This window comes from Bombus vancouverensis, chromosome 6 (genome assembly GCF_051014615.1).
Source record: "Bombus vancouverensis nearcticus chromosome 6, iyBomVanc1_principal, whole genome shotgun sequence".
Lineage (NCBI taxonomy): Eukaryota > Metazoa > Arthropoda > Insecta > Hymenoptera > Apidae > Bombus > Bombus vancouverensis.
The window spans coordinates 15,289,949-15,305,687 of record NC_134916.1 but is presented as its reverse complement, the minus strand read 5'-3'; the positions used below and the strand labels follow the sequence as shown (position 1 = coordinate 15,305,687).

The 15,739-nt window shown below is 43.0% G+C and overlaps 1 protein-coding gene across 1 annotated transcript in view; it reads left to right on the top strand.

Moving 5' to 3' along the window:
- The window catches only part of LOC143302800 (uncharacterized), a 65,768-nt gene extending 55,266 nt beyond the window's left edge, over positions 1–10,502 (top strand). Inside the window, exon 2 of the mRNA XM_076619141.1 lies at positions 9,580–10,502. Coding sequence (XP_076475256.1) covers positions 9,580–10,502 — 923 coding nt within the window. The remainder of the gene's footprint in view (positions 1–9,579) is intronic.
- The last annotated feature ends 5,237 nt before the right edge of the window (positions 10,503–15,739 follow it).

The following is a 15,739-nucleotide window of genomic DNA, read 5'->3' as shown; positions in this document are numbered from 1 at the left end:
GAAAGGCGATCGAAATTCGCTCGGTCTGCCGCAAAACAATGCAGCTGCAAACACGTAGGCTGGCAATACGCGTTTCCGTGTTGCGTGGTTGTCCAATGAGCGGGGACGCGATGTCACGAGGCCAAAACGCGGCCCATAGGGATAGATTCCCGACCTGTACGTTCCAGTAATTTCATTAGCAATTGAAATTCCTTCGCGAGCAGGAGTTGCGTGCGCGAACGATTTGCGCCGCGGATCCGATGTAATTTTATATTTGAATATTTCGACGTTCGGAACGATTCCAGACCTCGTTAAGATGGTAATACGAGCATCAAACTGGCGCACATAAATTTTCCATACTTTTCGGCCTGACTAGAACGAAATTGAGGATGCCGGAGGGGGATGGTAGTTGGAAGTAGGGGATGGAGGAGGCTGTGAAACACGGTAACCTCGTAACCGCTGCTTTCCTGAATATTAATGCCACGAAACTCGGCGCAGTTTACGTTATCGTTGTATCAACGAGCGGAATATTCAGCCTGTATCTTCAGCCGGTCCTATTAGTTTTCAATCTAAACGTCCTTGTACGAGCTCGTTGTAACATCCGGCGTCTTAGAATTGGGTTGCGTTCTAGATTAGGATGAATATTTGGTCTTCAGAGTGCGAACTACGTCGAATTTTATCTATCAAAATATGTAGGAAGTTGTGGAAGAAAAATTCTTGAAATTCTTCGTATATAAATAATCGCAAAAAGTACTTGAATGTCGCTTCTTGATGGAGATTTTAAGAGCGGAAATATCGGCGAAATATGTATAATCGGAAAATTGTCACGCGCGTATCCTCCAGGGAGCTGGTCGGGAAAAAATGTAAAAACGTAAAATAACATATTTCAAATAATATCGATTAAGAAACAAGAAAACGGAGGAAGAGAAATGAATAAAAGATGCGTGTATAGAGTGCGCAAGGAGTACATAGGTAATACCTAGTAATTGCTAATACACTGAAGTAGGTATGGAGCTAGGGAGTGGTTCTGTGCCAAATAGTAAATGGGATATATAAAATACGTACAAATACTTTTTCATACGATACTTCGTTTTTAGAATTTCGGGTTTGAGAACTCGCGAAGCATGCATGAATATGGCTAATATCTAATTCGTGAGATTACTCTATGTACGCGCATGTTAAAATACGTAAAAAGTTTAATATAATTTTTAAATATAATTCCTCCGTTTTACTTTTCCGCGATTTTAATTCGAGCTGGACTTAAATCTGTATTTTATTCCATCTTTTACTTTTATTTTATAAAGCAGATCTTTTTGTATCGAAACATAATTTCAAAGAACCATATCAACGTAGTATCATGTATTATTATTATTTACGAAAATTTATAATTACAGCTGAATTATGAATGGTTCTTAAATTTAATCTATTAAGTATGAATTAGTTACGATGAAGTGTTAGATGCGATTCGGACTATAAAGACTTAAGATCTCGTTTTCAAGAAAATTGAATTTGCACATATTTAATCAAGAATTATCTCGGTGCACGCGTACACAACAGATTTTGAAATTTTATTAGGTTCGTAAAGTTCGTAGCAAAGTTTGTACTTGAGCCTTTCGCCGATGAATTCTTTAAAGCAGAGCTTGCAAGCTTCTGCAGTATTCCGTTGCTCGCCATGAAAACAATGTTTAGCAAAGTCTTAAAAAGATTAGGATATGAATAAAACGTTCTCTTTTCCCTCCAACTGATGCATTTAACATCGAACTGTAAACAGTAGTTTGCAAAATTGCGTGGCAAGTAATTTTCTGCAAGTTGTACGAAATATAATACACATACACGATAAAATAAATCGACTATTAAAAACGCTATGAACTTAATTCAATAATTCCTCAAAAACGAAGTGCCAAATAAATAAATGTTCAATATGTTTGATATATTTTTCCGCGCGGAATAACGTTCGATTGTACCGCTAATTACGAGATACCCTATATATACTATGAAAAAAAATATTACGGAAAACATTCGACCACGAAATATCAGAGGCGTGGTTTTAATCTGGGCACAGATTCTATGAATCGATCGGACAAGTAATTGCAATGAAATTAATTCGTATAACATCGTGTAGGCAGGCCGAAGGGTACAGACCATTAAATACGCGCGCGCGTTGGCGGATGCAATAACGCGAAATAGCGGAAGCGATGGCGAAACGTTGCATCGCGTCGTGTTGTAAGTTGCGTGCGCTTCGAGACTTGTTCATCCCCAGCCTCCTATGGAAGCCGTTGCTAATGGAGTACAACGAATTAGTGCTAATTAACGGGGCACTGCCTGGCACGTGACTCTGCGTCACGTGACAAATCCCGGGGATTTCCCCGCCAGCTTAGGTAACCAAGAAGTTCTGCCATCGCAATTAGGGTAATATATTTGTTACTCAGACTGATGGGAACGGACGTCCAATGCATCCTTGCACTTAACACGCGTGCCGTAAACATTGCATAACACGCACTGTGTAAACGGCCTTAACGTTGAAAATTTACCATAAGGCGTGAATGCATTTTGGTGAAGATCGAATATTAAAACACATATTTTTTACACCGTGGTCATACAGTGACATAAACAAAGTCAGACAGATTCTACGTCCGAGGGACTTCATTTCCGAGAATAAATCGGGCTTGAAAATTTGTCAAGCATACATGAATTTATTTAATTTTCAGGTAGGTAGTAGTATATAATCGACAGAATGTTATTCTACGCACGAAAATAAGTTAAGAAGAGAAGATATTTGTGGATGGTATATATATATTGTTAGTTGAAGATGAAGCAATCTAAAATAGTATTTATAAAAAGGTGGAAGTTTAACTTGGTTAGTTTCGAGGTGTCGGAATCTCTTTAAGGTCAACCTTGGAAAATTTCACCTAAACCCAGCGAAAGTATTTTTTGGAAGCAGACCTTTAAATTTAGCTTCGGAAAAGATATTTCGTAGATGACAATAGGAGCTCTCTATTTCAAAAGAGACATAGAGGTTAAAAACAAACTACATAGGAAAGGATCGGTGCTCGAGTCTTGAACATTTTCGTAATTTAAAAGAATCCCACTCCACCGAGATATATTCCACGGAAATACGGATAGGTAAAACAGCGAAGCTTTACCTAGGCCAGGCGTGCTCGCTCGCAGGTTATACACGACGGATCTCAGCGATTTCTTCTCCGAGATGAAATCCTCGCAGGAAGCAAAGAATTTTAAATATTCCCAGCGATAGTATTCGCGTTAAGAATGCCAAGGTAGAAGAACTCAGACAACTCGGTGGGTTCAACGTCGAGCTCTTTGGTCGGTGTACCGTGATAGCCGGAGCGTAACTCGGAGCACAGGCCCATCCCCGAAATTATTCGTAATCTTTGAAGAGGCGACTCCTAGGAGGATTGCAAGTTGGGTGGCGCTCAGGTTTGAGCGGTGGCTGAGCGTTCAGGAGGCACAAGAGTGGCAGAAGGAGAGCAAACGAGAAAGATAGAGAGAGATGAGAAAGTTTTGCGATGACGATCGGTGCTAGAAAGGAGATCTCGCATTTCCAACCTCTCCCCTTACACTGGCAGCACCACCGGCATCAACCCTCGCAGCCTGCACGCCCAAACAATGGAAACAATACATTGAAATGAGAAAGTTGGTTTGCATTGTCGGACAAGAGGACGCGGCGTGCAAGGGGGAGACCGCCTCGCGTCTGTCTGTCTTCTAACCGCGTCTCTTTCTCTCTCCATCTCGTTCCTTCTCACTCTTTTTCTCTATTTACCGCGTTCGCTTCTCCCTTCGCGTCTCTACCTTTTACCCTTTGTGCCTGTGGGCTACGTACGTGTGCCCGATTCCACTCTCTTCTCTTCTCTCTTTTTCCCTCCCTTTTCGCCTTCCTCCATCCCCTACTCTATGTTGTCCGCGCCTCCTTTTTTTTCCCCTCCGCGAAGAGACGGCATCCCCGTCTCGTTTTCCATCGGCCGACTGAAAGAAAGGATTGTAAACCGCCGGATGAGCCGCGGATTCCGGAATGGGGACTGCTCTATTCAACGGTCTTCTCCGGGTGTCGCAAGAGCGCGCGCGCGCGCGAGTAAACCGTGAATGAACAGCGTGCTCACTGGAACGCAAGCATCAGCAATTAGTCGTGGGGGTTATCTCTTCCTCTCCCAGAGCGCATTTTAATAAGTTAATCGGGTCGTCTCTCCCTTAGGTATCCCAACAACGACGTTGTCCGCATGCCAGCCCGCGTTCTCGTTCGTTCGACTAGGGGGACTCGTTCGCCGAGTGGTTAGAATTTTTAAGATGTTTTCCTGTCGCCAGCATTCGAGTGGAGATACTTTTAGACAATAAACCGCTCGGGAACAATACCGGCCGATACAATAACCGCATGTATCACGAGCGAATACATTCGGCCGACACGGTTTTTTAAGTGCGCCATTCACGATACGATACGATACGCGCGTTTTCACGAACATACACTTGATTGTTCCTGATATATTTCACCGCGACAACAACCGTGAAATTATAGCGATTTCTCGTCGGCTGCTGCACACCAGAGATAAAAAGTTGCGCCCATGTAAATCACGGGACAAGTTACGAGTGTGTCATAGACGGCTGCGTTTATTCGGATGCTTGAAACAATTATCATTAGGTAGAATTTCGGGATTTTCGTCGGTTGAGTTCTTATTCGACTCGATTTTTGGTTACGTCGAAAACGATCGTCCAGCCGAGCTGCCATAAAACTCACAGCACGCGAATTTTTCGGCAAATCGGTTTTCGTCGTTGGGTGCGTCGCGATTACTGAAATTTACGCAGTGCCAATTTGAGGAACAAAATACTGCAAGTCACGCCGGCTGATGATCGTTCATATTTTATCGTCGTCCGCCAGCCTCGCGATCCATTTTTTAGCGCGGTCGGGATAACGTTTAATTTTAATTCGGTTGCTGTAGCTTTGACAAGCGTTCGCCACGCCCCTCCTTCAGCGTTCACCAGACGGAAAGCGAAACGAAGGATGGCGAAAAAGAAACGGGTAAAAAAAGAATTCGTAGCCGGGAAGGTGGCAAAGAAACTTTTGATCGCGAGCCATTAATAACATGCCGCGAGCGCGAAATCTTGGGTTGGGCCTAAAAGCTCGGAAATAGAGTGGTCATTCGGGCATGTTTAAAGAAGAATCGCGAAGAAACGTAGAGGGATGATGGAAAAGCACATGAAGAAGTATATGGATGAGGATATGGAGAGGGATATGGAAGGGATGTGACTGGCCTCCGAGAGATGTTGACGCAAAGCATTACGCAGATGGTCGATGGACGGTTACGTCTCGTCTCTCGAACAGCTAGCGAAGAAACAGAAGTGCACAACTTCAGAGGAGCCCTCCCGATGACGTTGAGGGTTGACTAAGGTTAGGCCACTCAACGTATCGTGTACAACTCAATGGGGTGGTGAACGCACAAACATTCACATACGTGCCTGAGAGTGTAATACAGACGCGCGTCTGCAACGGGCCCAACCCTTTTCTCTACTGTTGCAGCCGTATCACCGAGTACATCACGAAGAGGGTAGTAGTCGAGTACCTGCTGGCAGGCCTGGTTGTACGGGACATACAGAAGGGATGGGGTTTCGCTTCTCCTCCTCGTTCATTCTATCCTCCTCTTTCCGTCGCCGTCTATTGTTTAGTTATTCTGATGAGCCAGTGCATCTCAAATACACTCGAGCGAGCCATTATATCGGAGAACACATCGCTTCCTTTTGCGAGCCGGCCACGTGCACGAGCCATCTACCCCTCTCTTCGTGTCTTTACTCCGTCGTTCTTGTTGTTGTTACTCGTCGCGCCGATCCGGACATTTTGATATGGCGCGCCGTTAATTGGACGCAACCGCGAAGATAAATCGGAAGCGTGCGTGCCACGCTTCAAAGACCCCACCTTGCTTTCACATGACATCCAGTTCACTTGGTGGAAGGACCTCGTTGATTCTTTGCTGTAAACGATTCCTTTCTGGAATAGAGAGTACCAACCATGAGAGTCGTATACAAAGAAGATGGAAAATTCGACGGTATGCGAGTTCCCCGTTGTTGCATAATTCTTTCTATATACATATATGTATAGTTTCTATGTATATAATAATACCGCCAACGTGTGTACGAAGATTCCCGTCTCTTTTTGCCCTGGTTTTCTCTCCGACCGGCCGCTGCTCCTCTTTCTCCTCTATTACTCCTTTTGTTCTTCTATTTTATTCGGGTAAAAGCTGGAACGGTGAATAGGCACGGAGGAAACGCTTTTTATTCGATCAAAAGCTTGTTTTCACCTGTTAGCGCGTGATTATCCGCTATTATTCGAAATTGAAAATACTACTTCGACGAGAGCGGGCTATTCCGATTTTTCTCTCTTTATTATTGTTCTTTTCTTTTTATTTTCTATCCAACCCGGGGAGGGAAAATGGAATAGCCGTGATACTAGATTCTCTCAATGTTAATCCGGATTATGAGTCCCGCGGCGGACAGCACGCGGCCGGAGCTTGAGAATGGAACAACAAAAAACGGAGAAAGGCGAATATGGAAATTTCTCGTAAACTTCAATTTCCATCGGGTTCTTCACTCGTACAATTCCTACTCGTTTCCATTGTACACCTAATTTAACTTTCCGCGTTCTAGCCGATTTCTTCTTGTTTTACCTCTCTTTATAAAGAATCAGCTACTTTGGTATCTTGTAACGAAGCGAAAAGGCAGGAATTCCTTTTCAATTCGTTTCCTGATATTTGGTGTCATGATATGGTATGGTACCGCTTGGCGGATTGTAACGTTGCAGCCAGCGTACGTTTAATCAAACGTCGAATTACGAAAGGGGAGGAACACACGGGATGGCGTGGCGGAAAGCTGAGGGATGACGCATCGAAGGGTGGGGGATAATATGGGTTTGGTCGACGTGCGTCTGACGTTATAGGAAATTAAGTTACCTTTATGACGTGAAATGGACTTCTCGGGACGGAAAATATAGAGTTACGCTCATGACGGGGCGAGCTTTACTCTTTCTCTTCGGAGAAAAATTGTTGCACGAGTTCCAAGGGGATGTAGGTCATAAGGTATTATCGTCTACATGGAAAAGGGAAGTCTTAGGAAGAAGGAACGGCGGAGGTTAAAGAAATCATGGGAAAGAACAATGGCTAGAGGTGATTCTTAATACGAATAATACGGCTCTCGCGAAATATGATACAACTCCCTCTTTGTTAGGAAAGATAGCGCGAACAATTTTCACGATCACAGCGCAGTTCGTACACTTGCGAACGCATCTTGAGAAGAAACCGAGCAGAGAAAACAGCTTCGCGAGGCCGGTGAAAATTCTTCGTTGTTTGAGAAGTCTCGTGGCTTTCACGGATAAGGATTGTCGTGTCGCGGACCGCAAGCTTCGTCTGAAGCTCCCGTGTCGAGGAGCAGTTAATTAACGCTGACTTCTCGCGGAGAGATTTTAAACGGAAAGAAATTTCAAGAGGAGAGATATTCATTATCTTTGCGTCGATCGTGGATTAGAATATCTTCTGCGAACCTTTCACGTGGCCGATTTTTTCGTACGTCGTTGAAATAATTCTTAATTATTTGAATCTTTCTATTATTTTATATTATTTTAATCTATGGTCTTTGAATTTTTGTTTTACCCGCATTAAGAGAAATTGTAACGTATAATTGGAATAAAAAACTGCACATATTAGTAACGATTTTTTATACTTTCCTCAGTAAAAAAAATGTTGTTTTGGCCAAATTAGCAATATCAAGGCAACGAAAGCAATGCGTTAATTTTTACCATCAGTTTTATCACAAAAAATACAGGAGCTACGAAGAGTACACCATTCTATTTGTTTGTTAAAACATTTACGTTCTAATTAATTAGGCCCAAGTGTATTAAATTTGATAACACTCGATTAGTACGTTCGTATGACTATAAAAATTTGGTACGCATCAATCGGACACTATGAACTAAATGTATTATTCAATTAACTAATAACTTGTTAAACAACAATATTACATATACATAACATGGAGGTGTTAACTTCTGTCGATCGACTTAATTTCTCTCTGCGTATACAACGTGCAAAGAGAGTGATGTATCTTTTTTTGAATCATCGAAGAGCAAACGCGCACATCGAACATTATTAACTAAAATGTAACGCCACACATGGCGAAGCAAGCGAACCCTATTCGATGCACGTTCCTCTGGGTATTCAGCGTAGTTCGTTGGGCCAGCTTCCAGATGGGCAATGTTGGACGGAATGCGGAATACATCCAAGCGGACCGGCATTCCTACTTAAATCAACATAACTCGGGTGATGAATGGTTAACAGGCTTCGCGGGGGACGCAATGCGCTCCATTTATGGAAGCTATTACGGCCGAATTTCAGCGTTAAATGTGTGATTTATGGCCACCCGTATTATCTTCGTTCATGTCCCGTCGACGATACAGTGCAGCCCCTCCCCTTTAGCCGCCCCTGCGTTGCCTCTCATCGCCACTGCTACGTTTCGCTCCCTACATTTCTGAAAATTACTTTGAACTCGGCTAGCCGAGCGAAAAAATTCATCAACCGGTGTCCACGCGCTGTGACCATGATTAATGTTCTTCTAACTGCCGATTGAAACAGTAAGGAAAATTTATTTTGATCCACGCGAGAGTATTTGAATGAATCGCGCTGCCAGACCGTCCCGAATTTATCGTCGAATTGCTAATCGCGTTTCGATAAAATCCATTCGAAACTCTTCGATTTGCAATACAGCAAGGTCGTTAACGAGACTTCAATACGGTTTTGTTTCAGATAATTTCTGATTTTCTAAAGCGTGCGTTGAATTATTCATAGGGCTATTTTGAAACTATAGATAGTTAGGAAGGCAACCAAATATTTCATTTATACAAATTATTGAAGCAACATGATTTTTATTATATATGTAATCCACGTACAAATATACAGCACACCTTTGCAGCGAAACTTTCTCAAGCTAAAACATTACTGTTTATAATCTATATGATAGACCTTCTTATCCATTCTATTTCTTTTGATGAAAATAAAATTGAATAGCAAATTTTACATTATTAACGTCGCTACAGAAACGTCGGTAGAATACAAAGCGTTAAAGAGAAAAGCAAATAGCGTTTTCTTCCAGACAATTCCTCTAGACACGATACAATTGTAACCTTATTCAGCTGTGAAATATCACGTTGTACTATACTATCTACTTTAGCTATACTTTAACACTGCACCCTTTCTATTCCCTATTTTTATTATTTCCATCCTATATCATATTTCTACGGATTTTTCATTTCCCTAAATACCCTACTACCTTGGGAAACGATTTAACACGACTAAAATGTCCGTAGACTTAATTACAATTCACATAGAATATTATGCTAATCCTCTCAAAAACGGTAGAATGCGAGGAACTCGCATATGAACGGAAAGTGTCGGTCTGGCAACAAAAAGCCACGCAAAAGTCCCTATGAAAGGTATACTAGGAGGAGGTGTAACCAGGGAGTAGAGAGAAAGGAGGGGAGATGGGTTGGGTAAGGGAGGGTAGGCAAAGAGAATCCGCGGCTCATTATGACGATACCTGTCCCGTTTGTTGCAGGTTGCGACGCCTCGTACGAGATGCAGGGACCGAGCTTCGTGTCGGAACCGCCATCGCGGGTGGAATTCACGAACGTGAACGGCGGCAGAGTGGACTGCATAGTGAGAGGAAATCCGGCACCTACCGTCGACTGGCTGGCAGCAGACGGTGGCAGTATAACGAGTATCCCTGGAATCAGACACGTCCTTGGCAACGGGACGATCCACTTTCCTGGCTTCGAGGCCGAGGTCTTCCGACAGGACGTCCACTGGGCTATTTATAAGTGTTCCGCCGTCAACAGCGTCGGTGCCATCGTTAGCAGAGACGTCACTGTCAGAGCAGGCACGCGAAACTTCTTGCTCGTTATCTGCATTATGTTGTCTGCCTGGTATACCGCTTGCTTTCTCCTCTATCTCTCTTCCTATTCCGTTGCTCTGTTGCCATCCTTGTTCAACGACCCTCGACTTTTGTTCAATTCCCGTATAAAGATCGCGGGGTTAAAACATGATAAGTCACATTTCCTATTTTCTTCTTTTTTTTTCTTTTATAAGGAAACGTTTCTAAAATTCAGTTCGTTGTTAATTAATCCAATGTTACCCAAATTGTTTCTTTATTTGTTTTCGAAATTTTCAAAATATCTGCTTGTCATTTATATTAACATATTGCTTGTCTTAGTAACAATTATTATGTCTTTGACTTCCACGAAACTTCGTCAATTAACGAGTTGTTTTTATTTTCAATGTATTTATCGTGTGCTTGCCATATTTTTCTGCTACGATGGTCACATCACGTCCACCCCGAGAAGAAAAGGAAGATCATTTCCATTTCATGAAACCGCTCGTTATTTTGATCGATCGTGTATCAGTATGTCGTCATGGAAATATTCATTTTCCTTCATGCCGCTTTTTTCGGCCGTGGTTTCTCCGGTAAGGGCGCATCCTTGAGACTTCGTTTAGGGAGGAAAGTTTGATGGCAGTGGAACTAGGGGAGGAATCTGCCATGCGTTCAACGAGACTCTTTGCGGTGCTCGTTTCACATTAAACATCCCTGGGCTCGTGGCCGTGCAAACCGAACGCAGCCAACAGCAGTTCCGTTCTTAGACGGAATAATTCATCCTTTCGATCGGAGGATGGTACGTCTTCGACGCTATGAAATATTTATTCCCATCGGGTTTGCGATTTGCTTCGCGTCGTCGCTGGCTTTGATACACCTGCGCGCCCTCTATTCCGGAATTGGCGTGACTCTGCCACTAGGAGATGAGCGGAATACGATTCATCGTGGGTAGTTTGTCGGTGGAATCTCATTCGACGACATTTAAAAAAGATGTTTCCCTTCGGTTCAAGAAGTCCAATTTCTTTCTTTCGCGTAATGACTCCACGAGAGATATTCGTCGATCGATGGAATTGTTCGAATTTCCCCCGACGAACCGCAGCTATAAAAATAAAAACCCGTCTTATCGGGACTCGCCCTCGACGCGGTGGCATCGTTTCCGTTTTATGGATAAGCCCGTCGCTCGTTTGCGAACGGAGAATATATTCACGGTCGCTGGTTGTTTCCTCCGGCTGTTTTATCGGACGTTCCTCAAAAACCGGAATCCGTGACAAGATCCATGGGCGATGCGGAAGAAAGGGTTGGGAGTTAGGAAGATAGAACGAGGTGTCTCCGTCTTAAAAATAGAGTTTCCTCCGGGTCAACGAACCGGAAGATATCTTATCGACCTAATATGCCCGTAAATCATCGTCGCGTGAACGTAGCCCACACCTTTTCACATTCATACCTCTGCCACGTCAGCTTCTGCTCTCCGCGTCACCACGACTTTCCTCTCCGAATCCGCTGGTTCCTTTCCGACTCGATCAACTTCGCTGACTCTGTTCTTCCCCGGCGAGAAAAGTCTTTCCTCGAACACGATAGATAAGTGTATTCCTCGGAGCAAAACGGATATGATTAGCCAGCGCCGCATACCCGTTTGATCGTGAATCGACTAACAACAATGGAGGTTTCGTTTCCGTTTCCCAGTATTCTTTTCCTAACTATGCTCTAACTATACCCATCTGTGATCGAAAACACGTACGTTTCGTTCATTCGTAGAACGTGTCGCTGGGAGAATGATTTTATGGGGGCTCGTTCGACCGTCGCTTCCGCATCCTTCGTGAAATAATGAGGGTAACTAGGTTGATAAAGGGGCATCGAGGAGAGAAGCTCGTGTTCGATGATTGCCCCTTAACGACTGTCTCGAATAGATCACCATCGTCCTATCGTTGGTTGTTTAACCAACATCGAATTCTGTATTTCCACGAAGAGCAAATATTGTCGCCTTTCGAATATATTGCTACGATTTTCATTGTTCTCTCTGTATTTTTTATCCACCGGTCGATCGATATTCTTTACGCGAATGTTTTTCTTTTTTTTTTCTTTTTTTCTTCTTTAATATCGGTACAATGTTTCACCGGGAACGACCGCTGTATAAAGTCATACTATTCGAGAAATAATTTCGAGGCTACAAGACGAGCCGTTTAAACCATATCGTCACAATGTAGCGGACGTCTCGCGGACTTAACGCACACAAGCTCGTTCCTTTGCGTGGGCTTCAACCTGTCGTATTTTTTGTTCCCATTCTTCTTTAACGAACTATTTAAAGTGCCATCCCCGTGGCACGAGCCAAAGAAGTTAATTAAAGTCCTTGAAAGGGGAAATTACATCCCAGTAAGAAACACTCTGACCTGGCCCTCGGTAATAATATAAAAATTACTTTCCGCGTCTTTTATACCGTTTGGAGCTACAAAGTGACTGCGTTGTACGTCCTACAACCAGAAAAATACCCATCCTGTTTCACGAAGAGACAAAGATAATTTCTTGCGATGGGCTAAAGGAGACGAAAGCTGAAAAGCCAAAAAAAAAAAAAAAGAAAGAAAAATTGCGAAACCGAATGAATATCGGTGATGATAAAAAACTGGATCCTCGGAGATTGGAAGTTTGTTGCAGTCTCGGAGAAGACGTCGTTTAATATCGGCTTTTCACGGAATGCGCCGCGAGAATATCGCCATGAAGGAAACTTGGGGTGAGTTTAACGACGTTTGTAGAAAAACAACGGGCCACAGCCGTATTGTTTGCCGCGGCAACGTAGCGACGCCGCGACGTGGCGCTTTTCAACTCGACTGCGACGCATTCGAGACGGGGGCCCGATTCCAGTAAGACGTCTGTTTTCTTCCATTTACTCGGCACAATGTGTACAGGGAGTTATTCTTCTTGTAAATTTCGTTGCTCTACTTTAATTTCGTGGCGCAGCGACGATGGCAGTGGTGCCGCCGCGTCGCGGTAATGAGAAATCTCGACGACCGCCTCTAGCGTAAATACCGCACGCATTCGCCCCGCGTAATGTTTACTCGTTCGAGCTTTTATTCTGTTCGGTCTTTAAACGCGGTGCTTGATTAAGATACGCTACGTTTATCGGCATGGATATGTCGCTGAAATTACTTCCGGCAAGTTTCTACGTGCTCCTTAAAGACGTGAACAAGGATAGACGACAACGTTTCGATCAAATAGTAACAAACGAGTCTCTCGTGTCGAAACAGACGATTATATTGTGTTATATGATTGAAATTGAGTTGGTCGAATATATTAGGTTATATAGTATATCTTTTAGCCTTTCGCTGCAATTTAATTGAAATGCAATGTATTTTCATAGAATGATAATGATATAATGAATAACGTACGATGTTTTCGATTATTTCGTGTGTGAAATAACTTTAGTTCAAAAGATTATTCATCTTTATCAGTAAATGGATTTTTTCAAGTAATTTCCTCGTATAAAATGTAAAAATTTTGGATGCTTTCAAGAACATTTCTTCAAGTTCGCATTTTTATAATACGGTACTAAACATTTTCTCTTTAATTAATAATTTAACAATTTATTTCATTAATAATCAGTGATCAAACATATAATACTTTACATTTTATCTTTGGTTAATAATATAACATTTCATTTAATTACTAATGAATAACCAAACATAGTACATATTTGCATTTTATCATTTATCAATAATTTCACATTTTATTCAATTAATGATCAGTGGCCAAACGTATTATTTAATTTCGTTATTGATAAATAATTTAACGTTTCATTTATTTAATAATCAATGATCAAACGTATTATTTGCAGTGAATGGAAGTTTTGTTGTTTGCAAAAATTAAGGAGATTTACATTTTAAGATTAAAGAAATGTGAACAGACTTAATGTTTAATTTAGTAATACTTGCTCTCGGTGAATTTCTAGAGAACGGGAACGAGCAGAATACACACGTTTTATGGTTCGCGAACATTCCTCACTGATAAACGGAAAACGTCCACGGAATTTCTGCTTTGCTACTCTCTTCGAGATCGTATAAGATACTCCGTGCCATATTCGACATGCTCGTAACAAGACGCTTAAAGTAATCTTATTATCGTAGCTGCACTACGTGTTTTCGTGCGTCGAATACTTGCTTGTTTCCATCGGAAAATGAATTCACTTCCTCCAAGTAGAGGAGAAAAAATTTCCTCCGTAAAATTCGTCTGGAAACACACGACCTTTCGTTCTTTTCGCTGCCTTTTTTCATGTTTCTGTTTCGTCACCATCCGTTGCGACGAAGCGAGGAAAGAACGATTATTTTTAATTTAACGTGACTCTCTGTGTCATTCGCAAAAGGTGGAATTTCTTTCGAGTTCCACAGGCTGTCCTTTTATTCGGCGAGCGGACGAAATTCGCGGAAATTTTATACGGAAATAATTACGCGTCCCGAGCTCGAGTTACGTCGCAGATCTAATTCGACAACGGCGCGCTTTGGGGACCCGGCTAAACGAGCGTTGAACTTCGTCAGAGAGAACCCACGTTTTCCAGTTTCACCTTTCGTTTCTGCATCTCGACAAATACAGTCTATTCATTAGTTCTCACGATATTTCCATAGCTACTCGATTGTGCTGGATTTCTCTTGTATAATTGACCCTCTTACGAATCATGTATCGTAAATTTTCACCCTGCTCTCTATATAGCTTTGAACTCAATTATTTTACACAACCTAAGTTTCTATTTACTGGAAGTCCTATAACCAACCTCTCTTCGTGTAGGTATTCCAATCAAATGTGAATGATTTTCTCTCGAGTCGAGTCTTTCGTTCCCCGTTTGGTCCATCGTTCGATTATACCGTTCTTTAGAACCATACGACGCGAACGATAACGAAAACATAATTGCAACGTAGCAGTGCGTCTAGGAAAAGACTCTTGGCTCGTCTCCGCGGAAAATTCGATTCGGTGGAAAAAGAAGGCGGTTTTCGTGGCAGAAGGCAAACCCTCTCTCTTTCTGACAGGTGAATGTGCCGCGGTGGATGCAGAGAAGGCAGAGTTAGCGTAGGACGGATGGGGCCGGCTGGAGTCGGTCGTTCCTCTCTTCCCGTAGGTTTCATGGTTTGTAAATATTACCTGCCACGATACGTCTGCCGAGTTTATGCTTGGCTTGGTTGCCGCGTAACCGAGAGCCGTGTGATACGGGGTGGTAGCAAGCTTGGAAGCCGGCGCTGGAAGCAGAGAAAGAGGGAGAAAGCAGAGGCGAACTCACCGAGTTTTTACCCCATTCTGGAGTCTGAGTGCCTCGCTCCGCTGACTCTCGAAACGGGTTGCACAGCCAGGTCCTACACACCACCACATTTTCCTTTACCCACCGCCTACTACTACTATTCCTATTCCACCCTCCGCTTTCGCCACCATCTCTTTCTCCGACAGGCTATTCCCTTCTAACGCGTCTCTTTTTCTCCAGCATCGGTTTCTCTTCGTTCTGCGTCCTTGCTTCACCCTCTTTCAGGCCTCTGCTCTCTTGCCAACCTTTCAGCCGAGACCATCAACTTACGCGGAACGCTAGTTCATGGGTGGATTGGGACAGCCTCGAGATTTTGGATAAGATACCGCTATCCTTTTAAGGGTTTCAAATTCTGCTTCTCAATCTTCCACCGAGTTTCTATGCTTTCTATCGGTTCGGAGATTTTTCTTGCGCCGATTAACGACCTCGTGGAGAGCAAAGGGGGAAAGAAAGACACAGCGTCATGCGGGTTTGATATTGGGGAAAGGAACGATGGTATTCCATCTTAAGAAAAAGAGGCTACAATTCGGCGGTGGTTCCCCGGCGGATCGATCTACCGCTCCTATAAAGGAA